Below are 24,852 nucleotides of genomic sequence, written 5' to 3' on the forward strand. Positions count from 1 at the left end.
AAATTGCTTTTGTCTAATAAGACAATATCTACCTCTCAGGGAAGCACAACAATTTATGTATGCCATGATATTCTCCCATTTGTCATATTGTATAACCGTTTGGGGCCAAGCCAGTCAAATAACAATTAAACCAATAAAATCATTATACAAACAGGCACTTAAAATAATGGCTCAGAAACCTGTTAGATGGCACCATTGCCAAATTCTTAAGAAACATAATTTACTGGGTTTTGAGAGCTTTGTAAGCTTTTCATTTTTAAAATGTATCGTCAAGTGTGTGAATAACCATGCTCCAGAAATACTCACTGCCAATTGGTAAACAAACAAAACAGTAGAATTAGAACCAGAGGTATAACAAGCGGAAATTGCATAACAGCAAAACGAAGAACAACATTTGGACAATCATCTACCTTACCACCAGACATCAAAACATTGACAGAGCGCAAGTAAAACAATGGTCGAATCTGAAAAACGCCTGTGAACATTAACCCTCAAACACAGAGCATGTGCATTCACACACACACATTTCTTGTCATTATGTGTCCTGTATTTGCTGTGGTTTGTATTCTAACGTGCGTATTGTTTTTAACATTGCTTGTGTAACTGTTCAGGCTTAACCAGGGACAGGGGTTGCAAATTGGTCTCGACTAGAAACCTGTATGCATGGCATCTATTTTATATTTTATATGAAACAATGTACAATGTATTTGTCCCTGCTCAATAATCTATCTTCTATCTATGCTGCTGTTGTTATACCTGTTTGTTGTGAAACGTTAAATATAAAAATGTTGATGATACATTTAAAAAAAGCAGCACTGGCTCTAAATTTTATGAATAAGAATGGCTCGACACTTTATTTTACATATTACTTTACAGTGATGGGACAATGTTGTTTATGTTGACGAATGAGGGATTATTTACGCTTTTGGGAAATTCTGTTATCATTACGCTCTGCGTAGCAATCTGATAACACAAAAGGTGTTTTTTTTCTTGTGATATCAGCTGGTTGAAAATTGTCCTCAGCGCAGATACATTGCTGATGCGGTAAGTCTGGCTTATTAGTAACATGTATTAAACTCATTTAATTATATCATTTCACTCTCAATTCCCCTTTGTGCAGTTATTAAAAATGTGACAAAAAGGACACAAGAAACACATGATTTATTCCTCTTATCTTCTGTACAAAATCGCCAACAATGTGGACTCACATAATAAAAAAATAACTGACAATGCTGACAACAGAGTGACACACTAGTGTTTAAGCCTCTGTCTGAAACATCTTCTTCCTGCCGTCCATCCCTGCTTTCTCTTCGATGTTCTTCCTCCAGTTGCCCGTTTGCTTCTCCTGAGAAGGACATGTAAACACAAACAGCTTATTCAGATTCACCAGTGCTTAATCCCTAAGCCTGTATCCTATTGCAAAGTCCTAAATGCTCACCTCCTCTTTCACCTCCTTTTTGACCTGCTTCAGGTTGGCCCTCAGGTCCATGGACACTTTGTGTTTTGAGCCCAGCAGAGCAGCCAACATGGCGTCGGCAGACATACGCACCTTCTTCAGTGCCGGCTTCTTAAACTTGCCTTTAAGATCCTGAACCATCAGCTTGAGGTCATCGATCTGAGAGAAGAGACGGTCACTGACTTCATGTGTAGAAATATATCTACAGTCTGATTCTGTGGGACATGGTTTATCTTAAAGATGTAGAGAAACTTGTGTAGAGGACAAGGACAGAGCACAGCTGAAGATTTACACTTTCTGTGGAAATTGAGTGTAAACAAAAAAAAACAGACACACCTCTTTGTTGGATTTTGACACTTTAATCTCCACGTCGTATCGCTCCTCATCCACCAAATCAATCTGCTTGTGAAGCCCCCGGCACAGATCCTGATGTTGTTACAATCACAGGAAGGAGGTTTAATTTGAGGTTGAAGGTCATGTTTGTGAATAAAGCATCTAGGTGTTTCCTGCCACCATGCAGTGTTTACCTGCAGCTCCTGTATACTGCCAGGGACACAGAGGGTGGAGCAGTTCTCCTCCATATACATCATCTTCTCCTTCTGGGCCTCCCTTGCCTCCTCCTCCAGCATCGTCTCAGCTATCTGCAGCAGCAAGCTCTGAGAGGAAGGAGTTCACACTATCCATCATACCACTACAACCATGAGGCTGGAGCTGAAAACTACTACAAAAGACTCAAAAAAGACCACAAAATGTGTCTCACAGACTCATTATTGTTAGTTCTTGTGTATTGTGTATTGACAATACAGAAATAAACAGGGGTAAAAGTCAAAATCACAGATTATTGCTGTGTTAATCGGAAATAAATGAAATGTTGTGGTGCCCAGTGGCTCACCGGGTGGAGCAGGCACTCACATATAAAGTCCTGGTGCATGCTGTGTGTCTTCTCCCACTTTGTCTCTACAATATGCCAAGAATCTGAATTAACGCTTAAAATAATGCCAAAAAATACATGTAAAAGAGAGGAAATATGAATATACATGATGTAAATCAATCAGTAGCTAACATAGTGTGCACTACTCTAAACATATTCAGTTTGGCTTGTTCGTACTGGCAAAATGTATGAGCTGCTTCTGGCCCTTATTTGACAATGATGATGACAATTATTGATGTTCCAGCTCCAGAGACAGAACAAATTGTGTTTTCCATTTCACATTTCTGTATATAACATTTTGCCTTACCTTGAGGTGATTCCTCCTGCTGGTTGACATCTTTGTCCTTAAAATAAAATCAAACAAGCAGACAAGAGGTAAAATACATAATTATAATATGCCTAATTTTCTTCTTTTAAAAAAATTAAAATCTCACTGACTTACTCTGTCATCCTGATTGGAGCTTTGGCCAAGACAAAATAAAAGAGAAAAGTGGACACACCACAGCTTTCAGGACTCTTTATAGATGTGTGTTCAGTGTGTGTGTGCGTGTGTGTGTGTGTGTGTGATGGACCAGCACCAGTTGGCCGACAGCAGCAGCTGAGCCTGAAACAAATGCTTTGGGAATTCTATTCTAGACTCTTTTAGACAATGTGGGACAATGTGTGTTTGGTTTTATTATCAACAAATCCCTCCAAAAGCCCAAAAGCAACACAGTCAATCCAACTAACAAATACTGAGTGTGTATCCAAAGCCTGATGTAATGCAGCTTATAAATAGTTTATAAACTGCAATGAATGGTACTTTATCTTTGATCAATAAATAATCTTTTGATGCTTTGAAGATTAGTTCTGATCAGGTTGAGGATCATTCAGCAGTCAGAACATTCAGAACGTCAGACCGGTCTGTCTTTTTTAGCACGTGAATTGAAAAACACAATTCACGTACACACTGAGTCTGACTGTCTGCTAATCACCAAACTAAAGCAAAAATATAACAAATATATGGTTAAGCTGATGGCAAAATCTGTTTTGTTGCTGTTTCAGTGTTCTACGTTTAAATAAAAATGTTTTAATATTGGATACATGTTTCTTAGACTGCATTAATGCAGAGAAAATAAAAGAGACAATCACAGCTGACACAGGGTGAAAAGCCTGGATAGTCCATCGCAGGACAAACTTATAGACAAACAACCATTCACTCTCATGTTCACGCCTACAGTCGATGTGTGTCTGCATGTTTTTGGACTGTGGGAGAAAAAAAGGAGAACCTGAAGAAAACCCACAGACTTTCACAACTTCTTGCTGTGAGGCAACAGCGCTAGCCACGTACATCACCATGTGGCCCCATCCCTTTACCCTGTTGTCAAAAAATGACAAATTTTAGCTAAAAAAACTGATTGAAATCTAATTGATTTGGCTAAAAGAATGTCAAATCCTGGTGGTATGTTATGTTAATGAAACTGTAAATGTTAGTGAACTATAACTGCAATGCATAATTTCAAAATAATGAAAATAAATCACCAGTTAAAAGATCAGTGGGCTTTTGTAAATAAAGTGTTAATAGTAAAACAAAAGGTTCAAGGCTAAACACTGAGTCTTGAATTGATAATTAAAGCTTGAGAGTTTTTTTCAATGATGTGCTTGTTTCCCTCTGAGTCAGCTCAGCTGTAGCCTGTAACAGCTGACTGTTCCATTCACCTGTATGTCTGTTCCATTCCTGCTATTTCACTAGTAGTGTGTGTGTGTTTTTAAATTTAAAAATAACAACCACAGAGATAGAATACAGCCAAGTAGCCTGCCATCACCCAGAACAAAATATGAAGTTGTGAAAGCATCAAAACATGACTTTTGATTATATGCAGAGATCTGATTATCTTTCACTGGAAACTAAAATAGTTAAACTGTCCGGGCTGTAGGGTTACATACAAGTAGACTGGAAAAAGGGATGTAAGTATTAAATAAAATAAAGTATTTAATAAAAGCACCTCACAATACAAGAAAATACTTTTGTGCTTGTATTTGTAACTTTAAAATGAGGTTTGCAGCCAACCCAAAAAAGCCTCCCAGCAGCTGTCAGGTCTAAACTGGGAGGATTTATTGCTCTACATGGTTTTCATCATATTCAGCTGCTCAAAGACCCAGTGAGGTGAGGAGGAGACATAGACACACAATGACACCATGGCATGCACCTTTAAGTACGGTTTTCTTCTTTAAGCTCACATTTTTCTTGGTTTTTGCTTTTAAATTAAATAATTTTTATTTTAATACTGTGGCTATTGTAAGGACCACCTTTCATGAAACACAACGTTCAGCTCTTGATTGTTTGTGGATGGATGTATGATGGACCACAAGACCCTTCACCTCTTCTTTTGGATGGTCTTTACTTATTTTTCTTTTAGATTTATTATTTTCTTTTTCAAATGTGCAGGAATTAGTAACTTTTAATAGTAAGACTGCAGACTGTAATGGATTCCTCTGCTCACCCCTCCATTTCCTAAGCACATCGGGGAACTACAGTGGCCTCCATATACCAGAAAGAATGCCAGACCTGGCATACTCTGGCTGCTTTGTCCATCCGGGTTGCTGTAGAACAGAGATCAGCAAGTAAATGTGGTTGAGGACCACTTTTTTGTAAGCAATTGAATATTGTGCCAAAACATCATATCTTCATCAGGCAAAGTGCCTTCAAACGTCTTCAGTCAGAAACAAAAACCCACATTTGCTGCCTTAAGCTAACAATAAGGTGAATGTTGTGTTTAATCACTAGCTTGTTATGAAGACAAATGTGTGTGAGGTATGTACTTAATGTTGCTGTTAATATTTATTGTGCATCATTTCAGTTTTAACAAATACTGCTTCTTCTTTGAGCCTAATATACACTATATAAGTAGTTATTTTATGGATATATACTCCCCAAACCGGGCTGTCTATGACAACAGCAGTGCTTTTATTTTTATTTTTCAAAGAAAACATTTAGTTTAACTGTCAATTCTAGCAACATAATCTATTTGAATTAGTTCTCTTTTTTTCAGAGTAAAAGCTCTGATCTCGATATGAAATCTTGATTTTATTTTGTAAAAATAAGCAAATAATTTAAAATCAGATTTGTTAAACACCTGCTGGGCCAGATATTGATGCTGGCTTGCCAGTTTTGGCCCACGGGCCACCAACTGCTGACCACTGCAGTAGAAAAACATGGTGGCTCAAGAAGGCAGCCTTAAGGCCCTTGCCTAAAGTACAAATTAGAAAAAAACATAGTCTAAGACTACAAATGTTACAAAACTGACCTTTTAAACATTTGGGAACAGTTATATTTTAGTTGCAGGTCTGGTGTGCAAACATAACGAGTAAAACTACACTGCTTAGTCTAAAATTCTTTCATTTTCATAAATTGACATAAAATGACCGGAAGTTTTTTTTTCTTTTTTTCAAGAAGGCTTTTATTTTGCTGACCGGATGTATGGTAGCTTGATTAATGCCAGTTTGACAGTAGTGTGAAGATGGCGGCTTACGGTCGCCCCGAGCTGCAGCTGCTGCTCTTACCGTTAGTGTGTCTCTGCGGTTTTGGCTCCGTTGTCGGTCTGAAAGTCGCAGGCGGCCCGGCTGAGCCGCCCAACGTGCCCGTCCTCGGAGCCGCTGACGCCGTAGTCCAGGATGCACCTGCTGCCGTCGCCGCTGCTGGGGCCTCGCAGCCTCGAAGGGCGACTGGTTGGAAGCTGTCGGAGGAGGAGGCCTGCCGGGAGGACTTGACCCGGCTCTGCCCCAAACACACCTGGACCAACAACCTGGCCGTGCTTGAGTGCTTGCAGGACCGCAGAGAGGTAAGAGGGGCGCCGGCACAACTGACACTTTCACACCGCTGCGCGAAGGTGTGATGGGCATTTGCTGGGTGTGTCGCCCCGGTGGGTTACGTCCACACCTGGTGACAACATGACACTGCTGTACTCTCTCTCACACAACAACAACAACAACAACAACAAAAGATATTTGTTCTACTCAGTTGAATACATATAAGCAGAAAAACAGATTAGTAATTAATTGTAACGCACATTAGACTGTATACTGGTGAAAAAGTAGATAATCTGTTCTCATCAATATATTTTCTTTTCTGTTCTATACACACTAACATGACTTCTACTGTGGCCGTGGAAGTGTCATTAATGTGGAAGTTTTATTAATGCACTTATTTATTTCTAAGTCCATCCATCTGTTTCTGCCATTTACCAGACAGGTTATGATGGTCGTTCTGTGACCATATGACCACGGTAAAGAATTCTGTTCTGTCAAAGTTCTCTAGGTAAACATCAGGTAAACAATGCAGAAATCCAGGAAACATTTACATTTGAAAAGTAATATGCACTGATACTCCACCACATTTCCATGCTCACGTTCTGACATTCAGTGTTATAAATAAAAAAACATTCCATCATATATTAGTTCCTTTTAGTCAGTATGATGAGTTTAAACGTGTCAGAATCTTGAGTAGAAATCAACTTTTACATTTTTTTAATGATCAAAATGTTGTCAGATCATGCATCAGATGCATATTCATACTCTTTTTTTTCTTTGTAGGTAATTGATACATTTGTGAATTGTATTTGGATTTAAATTAATGTTTGTATTTGGATGCATATGGATTGGTCAAATTGAAGATCTCTGAGTTTTGTTTGAACAAAATAATCTTTTTTTAAGACAACACATTGGGCTGTAGAAGCATGTGATAAGCATGTGTTACTTTTTGTGACTTTTGTGAAGTAAATATTTGATTTGTTGGAGGAATACAAATAGATTAATCTATATGTTTAATAGTAATTTATTTATGTATATACGTTTGTTTACATTGTCTAATAATGTTACATTTAAATTTGTTATTACCTCTGCGCCACTGCTCAGTACTTTGTACACAGTACTTTGCCTCAGTGCAGTAATTATCAACTAGTGTGTGTGTGAGTGTCACCTGGCTGTCAGGTGACATAAACACATGTTCAATTTTGTTTCTTTACGATGAAAACTCCAGAACAAAAGTTTCCTCCAGGTTTGCTGTGTTCAAACACACACAGGTTCATGTTTCTACTGTTGTTTGGTGAATCTCACATAATTCACTTTATGACTTGTTTAGACAGCAGATGTTTTTCCTCAGTACCTCAGTAATGGTTGACTTTTTGAGTTGAGTGTGTAGAGTTTGCCTGTTCTCCCTGTGCTTGTGTGTTTTCTTTGGGGACACACACAAAGACATGCAGATTGGGATCAGGCCCTTGACACACTGCCCCTAATTGACCTTTGACAAGAGAAGAAGTTGCTCTCGCGCACACACACTGCATTGTCTACAGCAGACAAGCAACCAGAACATACATTCTGTATGAGAGGACATTACTGTACTTTAATTGAAAAAAAGTTAAGCGGGAAACCAGAGGACCTTTTCAGTGATGGCGGCCTTTGTTTATCTTGTCAGGAGATCCTCACACATAATCCTATGACCATGTCAAAATTGTATTCACATCCAGATGTCCAATTTAAACAAGGAAGCTATGTGAGAAGGTTCATGTGCTTCTTGTTTGCAAGCTGTTTGCTTGCGTTGTCATTTCCGTGGCTCTTCCACTCTTCTGATTGGCTGAAGCTAAACATTTAATCACACTAATCTTGCCCACCAAGGAACAATAATGCTGGTGAGAGCGGTCGACTGTCTTAGACTGTTTGCTGAACATTGGGCTGTTGTGTCTTGGGCTTATGATAGAGATGGATATGTGTGATAATGGCTCACTGTGATTATGACTACAAATGTGTTAACTTGCGAAGTCCTGTGTTTATTATTTATTAGTGTTATACTGTTTACAAAGGCTGACTACCAATGTGCATTAATACATAATCAGATTATGTCTGGTGTGAATTGATGTGAAAAGTCTGAAACAAAAACACAAGACCTCTAACTGCAGTTTTCTATGTTTTTTTTCCTGCACCATGTTTGACATCATTCTATCATTTTTCACCATACTGATGACAACAGGCACACACACAGGCACACGCACACACCCCGCTGACAGCCCTGAATGATGCCCTCTTTACTGAGATAATTACATCTCTTCAACAGCAGTAACAGCTGTGGCCTCCTGAAGAGGTAAATGGCTCTGATAAATCTGCTGAGAGACACACGCGCACAAACACACACACACACAGGTTAACGCAACTGTCCTCTCATTGACTTATCTCAGTGTTTATGCCAGTCCTAAAGAGGTAACAAATACAAGCACACACTGTGTTTACGGCATCTGAGAGTTTATTTGTGGTGATCTGTGTCAGTCACTGACTCTGCACTGACTCAGTGAGGATGCTGATATCGTGGAGCACTTTCTGCCTTCTGTCAGCCTCACGGGGAGGGAGCAGTTTTCTGTCAGTGCAGCTTTTTTCACTCTGTTGTGCCAACACTGGTTTTGTGGCTTGTGACTCTTTCGTTTTCATAGAGTCTGCACTGCACTTTTTCCTTTTAAAGAAATCATCTCACAAAAGCACAGATAGGGGTGCATATTCTCAGCTGTTAGTTGTTGATAAAAATGATCCGCTTTCAATCTTCTTTTGAAAGAACTGATATTGATTTACAAAATTGTGAGATTGAGCTTTTAATTAATGCCATTTCCCATGTCCCCTGTACAAAGTTCATGGGACTACCATGCACATGTGAGATTTGACCATGAGATGCACAAGAAGCTAAACTGCGTCTGCAGATTTGTTTGTTACTTTGCGATCTATGGTTTAACACCAGAAACACTTCCACGCGCCGCATTTCAACTGCTACGGTGTTGTGATTATCTGCTCAGGAGGACAATTTAGTTGGTTAATGTCCTCAATTGTCACCACAACACAACATAACATCACTCTTGAGGCGCAGAGAGGACATGGAAGTTGTCCAGCAAATTGTCAGAAGTGCTTCTAGGCTGTATATTTTGTACTGGAACATGTTTTTAATGTTACAGTTTGAGTTAACGCTTTTCACTATAATGATATTTTTCGTAATGTAGTGAGTTAGAAAGTTCCAGATTCTGTCTAGTTTGCTGCTGAGAAATGTTGCCATGGAAACAGAATTATATATATATATATATATATATAAAAAATTATCAATATTTATTCTAAATGAAGTGGGACCTTGTGAATCAGTATCAAATGGATTCAGGACATTTTATTTCTCACCTAAAAGGCAAATTTGAATAAAAGAAAACATCCAAAACAGCACAGAACAGGCACGTTTTGTGAGACACAGACGTACCAAGGTCAGCTTCACGGACTGCAAATGAAGATGGACAAAGCACGGCCCCACTTGGCACACTGTACAAAAAATACTCCATAGATATCTTGAATATTTGTGCTGCCACAATGCTTTACTTATACTGACATGTTGTGATGCATTTAACCTCAAGATTTCAGCCTCTGCAGTTTCAACCACATTGTGATTAACAGATCTTTTTCAGAGTAGTTAAAAACAAATGTAACATTAATAGACCTCTATTTCAGAGCCTTAAATAATGAGCAGTAACTGTGTTTCACTGCTGCCATTAAGGAAGTCTATTGTTTAGTGCAACTGCTTATGCCAGCATTTTATTGTCTTTTCCTTCCATATATTTGATTGATTGCTTCTGTATTTATTGTGAGTGGCTTTTAGCTGTCTCAGGTGTGTGTGTGTGTTCTCGTAAATGTTTGAATTGCCCGTGGTAAACGTAGCTTTGCTTTTTTGTCTCTCTTTTTCTGCAGGAAACTGAGCTTGGTCCCGATTGTAACCATGTAAGTGTCACACACACACATTCACATAAACACAGATACATACATTCCTATCCTTCTATAGTTATGAGGACACTCATAAGCTATTTGCAGACATGAGCGAAAGAAAATGCCAGGACATTTTGGTCTGGACATTTTCTGGAGTCCATGCATATACTGGAGTTTTGACATTCGCATGTGATAAATGCAGTTGGACTTTTCTCTTACGTGAGACGTGTTAAGAACAGCGGGAGAATCTCTGGTTGCTCCCTCAGTGTGTGGATTTTCCAGAGTTTCTCTTGCTGCGTCCTCACGTGAGCTCACTTGGATGTTAACCACAGACTATACTGGTTCAGCTGGTTGTAGAATCTCCAGAATCTCCAGTTTTCGGACGGACTTTTGTGGACATTTATGTTCGCACATACGTTCCCTCTGGAGAGTCCCTGGAGTTTACTGGAGGTCTGACAGCAGCTACAGTGTATTCTCTAATCTCTAAACTGTACCATAAACCCTAAAGGAAAAAATAAATTAAATAGGAATTTCACAGATAGAATAATAATTATTATTGTTGTTTTTAGTATTATTAGTTAAAAACACTATGATATTGCTTTTGTGAGTATTTAAGGCCACTATAATCGTATGTTATCACAGTACTGACCTTGACAAACCTCAACCCTTCTTTCATCACTCTCCGTCATTCAGTTACTGCTCTTTTTGTGTCTCTGTTGTTCAGAGTCCATGGCAATTAACAGCAGACAAGTCTATGAAATGTCACAAGGTTAATGGACTACTTGGACTGTCTTTATCACTGCACAGGAAAGCACTGGGTGCAATTAACTTGACACGACGTGCGCGCGCACACACACACACCCAGACAGCTGTTGAGTTGTTATTTTCTGGGCGTTCTGACTGTCAGTAGCAGTTATCTGTGGCCGTGGCTGCAGCCAGAGCTTTGCTGGCAAGAAAACAATGGACACAATAAACAAAAAGGCAGAAAAGGTACAGAGATTACAAAAGAGAAAGGAGTGAGATTTAGAATCCCTCTTTACACAGCTGAGTCTAACTTTCATTGTCCTAACACCTCTGGGGCCTTTGATTTAAGCAATTTAGTTATAATAAACTCGTAATGTTTCAATGCACACTGAATCGTCTTCAGAGCCAAACAGTGAGGACATAAACAGTTTAAAAAGTTCTTAACAACCAAGCAAAGCACAATCTATTATTGGACGGAAACATGGCAGCAGAAGGCAGGTGTGATGGCGAGAAAACAGCAATCACAACAATAAATGATGACAATCGATATCTTACGAACACAGATCCCTCACGTGTTACTTGAATGCAAAGGTAGTCTGTGCAAGTATAGCAAAGTTTAATTATGTGTACATCTAACAATAATATTCTTTATTATTGAATTTGTTGTATCAAAGTTTAGATGCACAACATTATTATAAATTTTTAGATTTTGTCAATATGTTTTCTTTTAAAAATATGTCCATTCAATCAGTCAGTCCATTCAGAGCCATCATGGTTGCTGTCCAGAAGCCTGGGGACATAAGTGAAGACTGCATTGGCCGTCTCTAATATGTTCAAACTCTTTCTCCATCAGCTTTTGTGGAACTACAAACTCAATCTGACCACAGATCCCAAGTTTGAGTCGGTGGCAATGGAAGTTTGCAAGAGCACCATCACTGAGGTCAGTCTGCACCACGTGATGAAGTTAATCTGAACTTTTGCACTATTCTTTGTGTTTATTTTATAATCATTATTATTTTGATTTAGATTTATGACCTGCTTCTTAAGTCGGTCAGTTTTTATCTTTGATGAGGTCACATGTCCAAAACCCTCAGATAAAGGAGTGTAATGAGGAGGAGCGAGGCAGGGGCTACCTGGTGTCCTGTCTGGTGGATCACCGTGGCAACATCAGCGACTACCAGTGTAACCAGTACATCACCAAGATGACCAGTATCATCTTCAGTGACTACCGACTGATCTGTGGCTTCATGGTCAAATGTAAAGAAGACATCAATAACTTGCACTGTGGCAGCATCAATGTAGGACACAAGGTGGGAGGTGTGTGTGTGAGTGTGTTTGTTCTTGTATGTGTATCTTTGTGAGGACCAAAACTTGTGTAAACCATACAGAGTGGGGGCCTTTTGGGGAAGTGAGGACATTTGTCTGGTCCTAACACCTTTAAAGGGGTTTTTGGGGGTTAGATGTGGGTTTACAGGTAGGTTAGGGTTAAGGTTAGGCATTTAGTTGTGATGGTTAAAGTTAAGGTTAGAGTGATAGGTGAGGGAGTGCATTTTGTCTATGAGGGTCCTCACTGCGAATGCTGCACAAATTTGTGTGTGTGTGGATGACATGCTCTGTTGTGAATTCACTCATTCACACAGTGCTACAATATGCAGAGCTTGTTCTGTCACACAATGATGTTCTGATGAAACTTCATATATCAACGTCAGCTGCCAGGGCAATCTGGGGTTCAGTGTCTTGCTAGACGATTGTCAAATCGTCAATAATTAGTCACTAATGAGTTTGAATAAAGCGAGAAATTAAACCCATGCCCAAAGGCAGTGCGATTAAAAATATTTGTCAAAATGAATTATTCATCCGTTCAAAGTCTATAATTATCATAATTATAATAATGATATAATTGCTCTTTAAATAAGAAATAACCATGTAACTTCCTGTGTCAGAGCTTCTGTATGAATCAGTTGTTTATTGTTTCTTGTTTGAAATCCAAAGGGCTCAGTTAAAAGATGCAGGGTGATCAAAACGGCTATAAAGAGACACAAAACAACCACAAAGATACACCCACCATAAAGAGATGCACAGAGCCTCTTTACAGTCGCTGTATATAGTCTGGGGGGTTCTGTATATTCTGTCTATGCCACATAATCATGACTCACTTCCCTTTAACAGCCCTCTCTTCTTTTGCTCTCTGGTTCTTATCAGGACGTGCACTCTCAGGGTGAAGTGATTGCCTGTCTGGAGAAGGCGATGGTGCGAGAGGCAGAGCAGCAGGATCAGGGTCATCCAATCAAAGAGGTGTGTCAGAGGGCAATCCTGCGGGTGGCCGAGCTGTCGTCGGACGACTTCCACCTCGACCGGCATCTTTACTTCTCCTGCCGAGACGACAGAGAGAGATTCTGCCAGAATGTAAGGAAACGGCTGATCTCTGCACATAACTGTGACGCTGAATTTCCAATTCCGTTCGTCAATCATAACATAACAATAAAACCAAATAAAAGTGTCAATTTTGACCGTGGCTCATTTTGATAATTAGATTCTCTTGCTTTCATATTCCGCACAGGTTCAGGCATCAGAAGGCAAAGTCTACAAGTGTCTGTTCAATCACAAGTTTGAAGAGGCCATGTCAGAGAAGGTACGACCACCTGAACATCTCACCAGGGAGGCAGGATTCTCAGCAAACCAGTAAAACACAAGCGCTGCATTAAAATGTGTAGTCACTGTGACATTCTCACGTCCCCCTCTCCAAAGTGTCGCGACGCTCTCACAACCCGTCAGAAGCTCATCTCTCAGGACTACAGAGTCAGTTACTCCCTGGCTAAAGCCTGCAAACTGGACCTGAGGAAGCATCGCTGCAGCCTGGACACCAACCTGCCGCGGGCCCGCGAGGCTCGGCTGTCGTACCTGTTGCTCTGCCTGGAGGCTGCTGTGCACCGTGGTGAGCTGGGGAGGGAAGTGATGCAGTCATGACTGATGAAGTCAAGGTGAAAGCACGACAGCTACAGTAAAACGAGATGACGGAGTCATAATTACCCAGAAGTCCTCAGGGAGTGATAGACGTTCTGTATGAGAGCAGCAAGCATTTGCCACATCACAACAAATTGAAGAGATCTTAACGTAAGAACTCCTATTGGTCAGTGTCCAAAAGGGGAAAGAAAGAAGTGTGAAGTTATCAAGCCCTACCACTTTTTTTACAACTTAAAAGTTTAAAAACAATATTTCCAAGTGTTCTGCTTCAGTTACCATATTATGTGCACGACACAAATACAAGAAAAGATTCATAATGAGACGATCTACACATCTTAAATCCTTCAGTAACTAACTAATCATCAAAAAGAGTGTATGTTTAGTGTATGTCTGTGTATCACCACTACCTGCCTGTGTCCGGTAATAGTATGATCTTGTGCTGTCCAGGTCGTCCAGTCAGCGGCGAGTGTCAGGGCGAGATGCTGGATTACCGGCGGATGCTGATGGAGGATTTCTCTCTGAGTCCAGAGATTGTGCTTCACTGTCGGACGGAGATCGAGGCTCACTGCTCCGGTCTGCACCGTAAAGGCCGCACGCTTCATTGCTTGATGAGAATCGGACGCGGCGACCACAGCACTGCCGTGGACAGCGTCTGTCAAAGCGCAGTAAGACACAATTGCAGTCACTGACACTGCGATGCTAAACCTACAGCTGAGAGGCCGAGGAAACTTTTAAACTGCTGCGTCATTTTCCCATTGTTATGTAAAATGCAAATAGCTACCAGCTGATTTGTACATGCTGCTTTTAAGAGTAACAGATGCAAATAGAATAGAATAGAATTATATAAATCACCACAGAAGTGTTTATTATAAACTTATAAAAGTATAAACCACCAAACAACCTCTTCCACTGCAGCTGAAGACTTTGATCCAGTCTGCTGACCCCGGAGCCGACTACAGGATTGACCGTGCGCTCAACGAAGCCTGTGAGTCCGTGATCCAGACCGCCTGTAAACACATCCGCACCGGAGACCCAATGTGAGCACATACACACACATGTGTTTATATTGTGTGCATTGAAATGATTGTGTGAGATAATCTTTTCTGCGTACTAATTATTACTGACTTTTGGTTTCAAGTGTCCTTCTAAGAGCCCGGAAACTGTCTTTCATTTTATTATTCATACCACAGCTTTACCCGCTGTGACATGTCACTTGAAAACACAGTGCAGTTTACTTCATGTTGTCTTTGCTTTTTTTTAATAATTTGAACATCATTTTATAGAAACCCTGTCTGCTTTTTTAAATATTGAAATATTGTGTGCAGGATCTTGTCATGTCTGATGGAGCATCTGTACACAGACAAGATGGTGGAGGACTGTGAGCATCGACTGCTGGAGCTGCAGTATTTCATATCGAGAGACTGGAAGTGAGTCACATGTAATATTATTAAATGTGCTCTTCAAGCTGCAGGAGGCAGGAGATAATTGAAGTATATTTTTGGATTGCCACTCCTGAGCTCCTCTCATCAGATGAGCACGGACAGATAACTCATCTCTGAAACTTTTAGTGCATTTATTGTCCAACTCTCTTTTCGAGAAAACTTTAAAATGGCCCTTAAAACTCCCTTTTAAGGGCCATGAGACCTGCTAGTTCAAAGCCTCCTGTGACACTACAGGTTGATTTACATTCTACTGAAAGATTATTATCAAATTATTGATAATTACTGCAAGTTTGACTTTAAACAAACAGTATGCAACATTTGCTGAGCAGCACCACCCTCTGCATGTGGTTGTTAACTGTAGTGTGTAACGTTTAAATACAAACAATGCTGAATAAGCCCTTCAGCTCCGCACAACTCTGTGTTTCTCAGTATAGCAGTGTTCACATCGTAAACAATTACAATTACAATCTCAAAGATTAAACAGAAGCAGAATAGTAACATCAGCGACAACAAAAATGATGCATCGCTGCTTTAAAAACCTTATATAGTCGTGACGTATAGTCCCGCCAGTAACCGGAAACATGACCTCCAGCTTTCTGAAACCCACGTGTTGTCACTGTAACCAACAAACACAGTTTCTTCTCTGCATTTTTAAGTGATCGACAGTCTTGAACTTGCTGTGACTGATTTTTGCCCGCTCACCAAAGTCACATGTCGCCACAGACTGGACCCCATCCTGTACAAGAAGTGTCAGGGCGACGCTGCTCGGCTCTGCCACACCCACAGCTGGAATGAGACCAGTGAGCTGATGCCTCCGGGCGCAGTATTTTCCTGCCTCTACCGTCACGCCTATCGCACTGAGGAGCAGGGACGCCGGGTACAATTACACTAACACGTACACTCCTGACCCCTAATAATAGATCGCTGTGATGTTAAGAGTCCGTCTGAACCATTTGATCTTTGTTGCTCAGAGAGTGCAATTAGCAGTTTTAACTGGGATGTTTTTCAATTTGACAGGTAAAGCCAGAGGAACCGGTATAGTAAATATATATATATATGAATAAAATAAATAAATATAATATAATACCAATATCAAAATCAAAATTATTCAAATTAATACAATGATTTAATCTGTGCCTGTCAAACAATGATGGGGAGATATTATTTTTGATTTTTTTTTTTCTTTTGCCGTAATTGTATTTTATCATGTTTTCAAAAATATCTATAAAATGTAAACTACATGATATAAGTGCAGCAAATTACACTAAATTAATCAATTATTCCTTAATCGGTTGATTGACAGGATATTACTTTTGTTTTCCTATACCTCAAAAACATTATTCGCTACCATTTTCATATTTATTTATTTTTTATAAATAAATAATAATTATTTATTTTTTCAAATTTTTGCTGAAAATACTACAATGAAATCAATCAATAATTAATCGCTGAAAAAGAAATGAGATCGTCAAGAATGATCAATGTGAAACTGTTTCATCAACTGAAAATGATGCTTGCTCAATAATGCACCTGTAATGATAACAGAATAATCATTTTTAAGTTAATTTTCCTGATTGGACATACATTTAGTCTGTGTGTGTGTGTGTGTGTGTGTGTGCGTGTACCTTCAGTTATCGCGAGAGTGTAAGGTGGAGGTTCAGAGGATTCTCCACCAGAGGGCGCTGGATGTGAAGTTGGACCCCGAGCTTCAGAAACGCTGTATGACCGACCTCGGCAAGTGGTGCAGCGAGAAGACGGACACGGGACAGGTGAGAGAAACCACAGCTGACAACTGCTTCGTCCTAAACTACATAAACAGTTAAAGTGTATTTTAAACAGCAGTCAAATAAACTTAACTTAACTGCTGTCTGTCTTTCCAGGAGCTGGAGTGTCTGCAGGACCATCTGGAGGACCTGGTGTCTGCCTGCAGGGACGTCGTTGGCAACCTGACAGAGCTGGAGTCAGAGGTGAGAGGTCACTGAAGGTCCTGAGATTAGCTGGAAAAGAAATAAAAAAAACTTATCTCCCACGTGACCTCACGATCACATGTATCAGGGGATCACTTATGAACTATGATTAGTTTTTTGTGTCCCACCACTCTTCACACAAGGTTTTTTCTGTCTCAAATGTGACTTCCTGGCTCTCTTTCTCTTTCACTATTGGCTGCAGGACATCCAAATCGATGCTCTGCTCATCAGAGCCTGTGAGCCCATCATCCAGACCCACTGTCATGTGAGTACACACACGTATACACTTTTCTACTTATAGACAGACAAAGTTGTAGTGACACATTTAAACACTGTTGTTCCCTTTTGAAACGCTCACATTTCAAACGTCCTCCATCAGGACAAAATCCCTGACAAACTGTTTTCTGATTCATTCTCATTGAACATCTGTTCGACTTAATAACCCCCATCACAGCCTTCCTCTAAAGTCACCTAATGAATCACTTCAAGTCCCCGTAAAGCAATAAAACAAAGGTGTGTTTTAATTTGTTATACCACAAAAAAGGTGCCGTTGACCATTCAGCCACAGGTTAGGTTTAAAAATCATTAAAAGAATGAGCATGTTCTCTGAAAAGCTGTGGTGTCTCTGCTGTAGATGTGAGTGAGTGAGTGAGTCTGAGTGAGGTAAGGGGGCGGGGCTTAGCCCACAGAAGCAGCTCCAGTGAGTTCTCAACACAGAAGTTCAGAAAATAGTAAAATTTCTGATTATTTTTTAATTTATAATTCCTCTGATTTTCCCACATTTTCACCAGTGAATGCTTCCTTTTCTTTTTCCTTTTTTTTCTTCTTTTTTTCTTTTTGTATGTTTTCTTTGTGTGTGTGTGTTGCAGGATGTAGCCGATAACCAGATCGATACCGGCGATCTGTTGGAGTGTCTGGTTCAGAATAAGCACCAGAAAGAGATGAATGACAAGTGCTTAGTCGGTGTTACACACTTCCAGCTGGTCAGTAACCATGGCAACATGTATGCCTCTCTATTCTCAATCTCTTTTCCTAGTTTCACTGTAATCAGAGTTAGATCTGACCTGTTTCATATGTTCACCTATTTCAGACCTACAGTATCTTTGTGTCTCGCATTGGATCAGAATCTGATGTTTCTTGTTTTACATTAACATTATTATTATTTTTTATCACATCTTTAATATTACCCTGGAGTTTTGTGTTGTTTTCGTTCCCGTGATACAGCTGATTATATTTTATGGTGGATTTTATTGTATAAAGACAGCTTGGCTTTCACATCCACACTCGTATACTTATCTCATATTTATGACAATGATGTTTTAATAGCTCCCACTGTGATAATAAACTGTCAACGTGTCCAGAAAGACAAAAGTGTGAAATAGAACCTTTTTCTGTCTCTCTCTTTATTCCAGATTCAAATGAAGGATTTCAGATTCTCCTATAAATTTAAGATGTCCTGTAAGGAGGACGTTTTGCGCTTGTGTCCAAACATTAAGAAAAAGTGAGTCCATTTCCATGAAAAATGTCCTTTGTTTGCTGAAGCCGGTTTAAGTGGATCTGAATTGACATCTCTCCCCTGCAGGGTGGACGTGGTCATCTGCCTCAGCACCACGGTGAGGAACGACACGCTGCAGGACGCCAGGGAGCAGCGGGTTTCTCTGAAGTGTCGTAAACAGCTAAGGGTGGAGGAGCTGGAGATGGTAATTGACCACTTCATAACTCCTCAAACATAGAGTCGAGACGTGTCTGCACAGTGTGTTCACACTTTATAGGAGGAATTCTTAAAATTCAATTCTAAAAAAAACCCCAAACCTTTCTCCTGTTTCCTCCTCTCAGTCTGAGGACATTCGCTTGGACCCAGAGTTGTATGAGCCGTGTAGATCTGACATCAGTCGCTTTTGTCCCAACATGAACTTTGGTAACGCTCAGGTAACAAACAGTTAAACATTAAAAATGATCTCAGAGATTCCTCACATCAGATTATCTCATCTCTTGTCCCTGCTCTGGCTTTTGCTCTCCCCTTTCTCCTTCTTTCCTTCTACATTCCTTCTTCTCCTCTCTTCGTCTACTTTCCTCCTCCATCATCCGTGTTCCTCCTTCACACTCTCTTCTCACCCTCTCCTCCTTGCTCCTCGCGTTCCCTCCTCTTTTCTCTGCTCTGCTCAGATGATCGAGTGTCTGAAGGACCAGAAGAAGCAGCTCAGTCAGCGTTGTCACCAGCGGATCTTCAGGCTTCAGGAGGGAGAGATGAACGATCCGGAGCTCGACTACCAGCTCATGAGAGTCTGCAAGCAGATGATTAAGGTGCATTTATTTCAGTGTTGTGGCAACTGGTGCTATTTTGATCATCACTGTATATTTTAAACAACATATTTATATATATATACATATATATGTACATACATATACATATATATGTACATATACCTGAACCACGGATGAAATCTCTTTCTCTGACATGAGAGGAAGCAGCAGATAAACAAAGATTTATGCTGAACGCAAATAACTAACAACACTGTTGTTAAAAAAGTAAGGCCATGTTTGTTCTACTCTTGATATAGCGTAGAATTAGAGTTTATTACTCATTAAGTAATATAGTGTAAAATTAAAGACAGGGAATGAATGCAAGATGTGGTGAAATAGTCGCAGTTTTTGTTTCTTTTTAAAAGGTAAGGAGAAACTAGTTCAACTAGTTCAATCTTTTTATCAGTTTTTTTTAATTATGAAAAGTAATCGTCAATGAACCGGTTTGGTTCTTGACTTTATCTGCAGCGCTTCTGCACCGAGGCGGACGCCCGGAACGTTCTTCAGTGTCTGAAACAGAACAAAAACAGTGAGCTGATGGACCCCAAGTGTAAACAGATGATCACTAAGAGACAGATCACACAGAACACAGGTACACACACACACACACACACAAGACTAAGACATATGGAGAACGATATGCGCATCTAAACGTCTCCATGCACCCGCTCTCTTCATCCTCCTCTAGACTTCAGGTTGAACCCGGTGCTGAGAAAAGCCTGTCGAGCCGACATCCCCAAGTTCTGCCAGTCCATCCTGAACAAGGCGAGTGAGGACACTGAACTGGAGGGTCAGGTCATCGCCTGCCTCAAACTCAAATACGCTGACCAGGTAACACACACACACACTCACACTTTATTGGAACACATATGATATGAGAAACGTGGATGTCATTTTAAAATAACATTATGGTTTAAGTAGCGTTTCCACCAGGTATTATTTTTAGTACCTGCTCCGGCGAGGTTTCAAAAGCGTGCCGAGTAGGTACTACGCGACTCAGAGTGCCGTCACAGGAAGAGACGTCCCACACAGGACAGAACTTTTAACTGTAGATCAGTTAAAACTACTTAACGATCCTAAAAACGTGGGTTCATCTCCAACAATTAACAAGGAAATCTCTATATTTAGACAAATGTAGGTGGAAATACACCATCACACTCTCTTAAACCTGGAGTGGAACCCTGAGTGTTACTGGTAAAAAATGTGTGTCTGTCCTATTTCATATCCACGAATATCTGCTGTGAAACAGGTCTATCAAGAATGAAGGTTTAATTATTCCAAACCAAATGCTAATGATCACAGAATTTGACATAAAAACAACTCAGTTTTTGCACAGTACTGTACATGCAATAAACCTGGAGACTAAACTTGGACTTGGAGATATGGTGTAGTAAATGTTAGCTTTTCAGTGACTTTGTTAAGTTTGAGTTCAAATATTGCTTTAATGCACTCCTATTATTGTGTGTTGCTCCTATAACTACATCTACATCTTTTCTCTTGCTGTTGTTAAATTGTGTGTTTTGGGCTTTTGGTGCAGAGATTGTCTCCAGACTGTGAAGACCAGATCAGAGTGATTCTCCAGGAGTCGGCGTTGGACTACAGACTGGACCCTCAGCTGCAGATGCACTGCTCAGACGAGGTGAAAAGCACAAACATCTATGCTTTAGTTTCTGTTATCGTCCTTTTTTTTACAGCTGCATTTAAATTCTTTATTGTATCTGGTCTTTCTTTCACATTCTCCTCCTCCTGCAGATCTCTAAGTTATGTGTGGAGGAGGCAGCAGCTCAGGAGCAGACCGGGCAGGTGGAAGAGTGTCTTAAAGTCAACCTGCTGAAAATCAAACAGGACGTCTGTAAAAAGGTTATTATTGTGCTGTCCAATAGTATCGAGAAGTTAAGTGAGAGGGAAACTTGTTTAGAAAAAACAAGTGCTGTTGATCTTATAGTCATGTATTTTCATTTGTGTAAGTGAGCCAAAAGTCAAATTAGCATAAATAAATCCTGTAAAAAGTTACTACCTTTAAACTCTTACATTACATTTGAATGCAGATCTGGTTCAAAGGGCTGAAATAGATTTGTCTAAATCCCCCTTTACTTTTATACATTTCAGAGAAAATAATGTGTAATATTTTTTTTTATTTAAATGTAAGAACAATCAGATTTGTCCAAATTTGTACAGGTCATTTTTTGTTTTTTGTTTTAAGACGCATGTCGGATCAACCCAACTATTTCATTTAGGTTGCCTTTTAAAAACCAGGGAGGAAATATTTGGTACCACTATTTTTTTTCCATTTTTGTGTATTTCTCACTAATGGATCACGACTACTCGCTGTCCTCGTGAGAGGAGAGGAAAACCAAATGAATGAAATTGTTGTTTTGACTGAGAGAAATGCTGTGTTTTAATAACAACGTTATAATGTGCACTTCTGTCACAAGCACTGACCAAGTGTAATGTCAGTGCGACGAGTGAGATACACGGAGCTGGTGAGTGTTAGGCTGCAGCTGTCAGATTAAGAAAATTCATTTATATGTTCATAAATTAAAGGAGCATTTTTGCTTCACAAAAAGAGAAGAACTGCGTTGTCTTGGTTCTCAGTCATCCAGGTCCACTTTAGACAGTCCTGGTCTAAAAACATATAATCAGTTTTTAAGTGTGGACTCACCTCTGCTTCGTTGGTCTGTGCAGGAAGTCCTGAATATGCTGAAGGAGAGTAAGGCGGACATCTTTGTGGACCCGGTCCTTCACACCGCCTGTGCTCTGGACCTCAAACACCACTGTGCTGCTATCACACCTGGCAGAGGGCGACGTGGGTGCTTTTTATATTTTTAATGTCAGGACATTCAAAGCTTTCCGTGAGTCTCTCCACACTGTGGTTGAATGTTCTCCTCCTCCTCCTCCTCCTCCTCCTCACTACACAGAGATGTCGTGTCTGATGGAGGCGTTGCAGGACAAGAGAGTTCGTTTGCAGCCGGAGTGTAAGAAAAGACTTCAAGACCGCATCGACATGTGGAGCTATGCCGCAAAGGTGAACACCTGCAGGAGGCCTTTCAACCTTCTTGTGGTTCCTGCAGAACCTTAAAAAAAAATCAAAACTGGTGGTCACACCCTGGACAGGTCGCCAGTATCAGAACTAATATTGTACTGTTTTTACATCTAGATTTTATTTAATCATGTGAAATGTTGAAATGTTTTTTTTAAAATGTTTGAGGGATCTCTCAAATCTGGCATTGACTGACATGCACTCCAGTTTCAGTTTGTACAATAACAAAACTGTAGTGGAAACAATTTTATATGTAAAATAGCAACAAATGAAAAATAAAAAAGTGTCTGATCCTGTGCCAGGATATTTGAGAGCTTTGCAAGACGCGTAGTGGATAGCACTGATGCCTCACAGCAAGGTCAATGGTTTGAATCCTGTTTTCCCGTGTGCATGTCCAAAAACACAGCAGAGGTTAATTGGAAACTCTAAATTGACAGCGAGAGGGTTCGTGTGCTGGTGACCTGTCCAGGGTGATCCAGCCCACGTTCCCCTGTGACCCTCATGTGAAACAATACGTTTCAAAAAACATTTTGTTAACCTCCCTCTCTGGCCTGTAGGTGGCGCCAGCAGAAGGCTTCTCAGACCTGGCTGTGCAGGTGATGACATCGCCCTCAAAGAACTACATCCTGCTCATGATTGCGCTGAGCGTGTGCATCCTCTTCATGGTGGGGCTGCTGTGCGGTCGCATCACCAAGCGAGTGACGAGAGAACTGAAGGACCGGTAGAGGGCGAGCGTCTGACGCTTCAGTAAAGACTCGCATCGTCCCGTTTCTTCCTCTTCCTCCTCCTCCTCCTCCTCTTCTTCTTGGCCTTTTCTCAGATGCTCAGTCTGTAACCAGCCAAACCTGCACAGTGCCAACACCAGTGCCCACATCTGGATCCCCTCCTTGGTTTGAAGCTGTTCGGCCGCTGCCGCATATTTATATCGAATGCAGAGCATTTTTTCTCGTGGAAACTGTTCGATCGTCGCCACAAATCAAGAAAGCACTGATTGTTTAATTTATGATCCTGCTCCTCACATACAAATCTACTTCTCCAGAGGACGTCAGCAACATTTCTGAGGGCTGTTCCTGATGTTCGGACAGCTTAGTGGAGCGTGAGTGACCGCGGCTGCCTGAATCGCACATGAAAAGAGTTCTGAAACATTCCTGTTTCTTTCAAAAAGCCTCTCGTCATCAGTCATGAAGTCCTGTCCTCTTCGCTCCTTGTGAAGGTCAGGCTGGTCGCCATCTTCAGGAACGTTGTGTGTGCATGTTTCCTTTTGGATCGTCATTAAAATGTGAATTAATTCATTGCAGTTCTTTATATGTTATGCCTTATTTATTGTCGATTGACTGATTTTGATTTCAGATAAATCATAAAGAAACGGAATGTTTCATGCGAGTGTTGGGAGACTTGAACGTTCAGATTACAGCACTGGAGGGTAAAGGGGGAAGTTCCTTCAGGTTCTGGATTGTTTTATTTTTGACAATGACCTGTTGAGCCTTTATTTCTATTGGGTTTAAAAAACTAATCCCGTGACATAACATGCAAAGGCCTGGTTTTCTTTGTTCTGTGAGAGATCAAAGTCGTGATGACCAACACAGAGAGTAATGAAAGAAAAACTGAGGATTGTCTTTGCACAAGATGTTCTATTCTAACACATTTCCAATAACGTGTGTAGTAGTACTATGCTATAGCTGTGCCACCATTATAAAACCTGCCCCAAGCTGCTAATGCATCCAGACGGTTTGGCCTCTACTCTGCAGGGCTTTGTTCTTAATTAGGAAAATCCATGAAATGGTCAAAACAAACTTTACAACTGTAAAGAGACTTAAAAGAGTGGTGGATGTCCATCATGATCTTTCTACTACTGTTGAGACGCCTGGAATTTTACATTAATTGATGTTTTTTGATAAAGAGTATTTAAATAGTTTTGATGTTTATTTGGCTTTGGAAAAGCCAACAGAAGACAAGAGCCACGGTAACGTGCGTGTCCCCCCTCAGTGCTCACATTGCCAAAATGTGACTCCTCTGTAACCACAGCTTGTTGTTTGTTTGTTTGTATTTAACAAATCAGATATTATTATTATTACTGTTATTGTTAAATATGAGCATGGCAGGTGTCGGTACATACAAACACTGCTGGGCTCTTCCCCCGTTGTTTCCTGTCCTTGTGTTAAGCTTGGACTGGAGTAAGTTGAGCTTTGGAAACACAATGGAAAAAAAATAAATCCCTATTGTGAAGTCGAGACAAACTGGATTGACTG

The 24,852-nt window shown here is 40.3% G+C and overlaps 2 protein-coding genes across 7 annotated transcripts; one reads left to right on the forward strand and one right to left on the reverse strand.

Moving 5' to 3' along the window:
* Positions 1-1,144: 1,144 nt before the first annotated feature.
* On the reverse strand, positions 1,145-6,057 carry LOC122772273 (troponin I, fast skeletal muscle-like). 4 transcript variants are annotated; one of them, XM_044030162.1, is made up of 8 exons: positions 5,931-6,057; positions 4,871-4,970; positions 2,695-2,731; positions 2,369-2,413; positions 1,984-2,112; positions 1,793-1,882; positions 1,439-1,615; positions 1,145-1,345 (listed from the first exon to the last, which is right to left on the reverse strand). In XM_044030162.1, the coding sequence occupies exons 2-8, from the start codon at positions 4,876-4,878 to the stop codon at positions 1,259-1,261; spliced, it is 573 nt and encodes a 190-aa protein (XP_043886097.1). In that variant the 5' UTR covers positions 4,879-4,970; positions 5,931-6,057; the 3' UTR covers positions 1,145-1,258. The 4 variants fall into 4 exon arrangements, with proteins under 4 accessions (XP_043886097.1, XP_043886100.1, XP_043886098.1 ...); XM_044030165.1 differs by lacking the exon at positions 2,369-2,413; XM_044030163.1 differs by lacking the exons at positions 4,871-4,970; positions 5,931-6,057 and adding an exon at positions 2,830-3,386.
* On the forward strand, positions 5,864-24,852 carry LOC122772272 (Golgi apparatus protein 1-like). 3 transcript variants are annotated; one of them, XM_044030159.1, is made up of 27 exons: positions 5,864-6,208; positions 10,128-10,157; positions 11,740-11,826; positions 11,981-12,196; positions 13,089-13,292; positions 13,447-13,518; positions 13,635-13,821; positions 14,298-14,515; positions 14,766-14,887; positions 15,176-15,277; positions 16,016-16,169; positions 16,310-16,327; positions 16,924-17,061; positions 17,173-17,259; positions 17,462-17,524; positions 18,129-18,242; positions 18,672-18,760; positions 18,842-18,959; positions 19,096-19,188; positions 19,426-19,563; positions 20,032-20,155; positions 20,252-20,394; positions 21,101-21,202; positions 21,316-21,423; positions 22,249-22,369; positions 22,482-22,588; positions 23,161-24,852. In XM_044030159.1, the coding sequence occupies exons 1-27, from the start codon at positions 5,888-5,890 to the stop codon at positions 23,326-23,328; spliced, it is 3,444 nt and encodes a 1,147-aa protein (XP_043886094.1). In that variant the 5' UTR covers positions 5,864-5,887; the 3' UTR covers positions 23,329-24,852. The 3 variants fall into 3 exon arrangements, with proteins under 3 accessions (XP_043886094.1, XP_043886095.1, XP_043886096.1); XM_044030160.1 differs by lacking the exon at positions 16,310-16,327; XM_044030161.1 differs by lacking the exons at positions 5,864-6,208; positions 10,128-10,157; positions 11,740-11,826 and having other exon boundaries at positions 12,140-12,203.

The sequence above is a fragment of the Solea senegalensis genome, linkage group LG7, assembly GCF_019176455.1.
Source record: "Solea senegalensis isolate Sse05_10M linkage group LG7, IFAPA_SoseM_1, whole genome shotgun sequence".
In the NCBI taxonomy this organism is placed as follows: domain Eukaryota; kingdom Metazoa; phylum Chordata; class Actinopteri; order Pleuronectiformes; family Soleidae; genus Solea; species Solea senegalensis.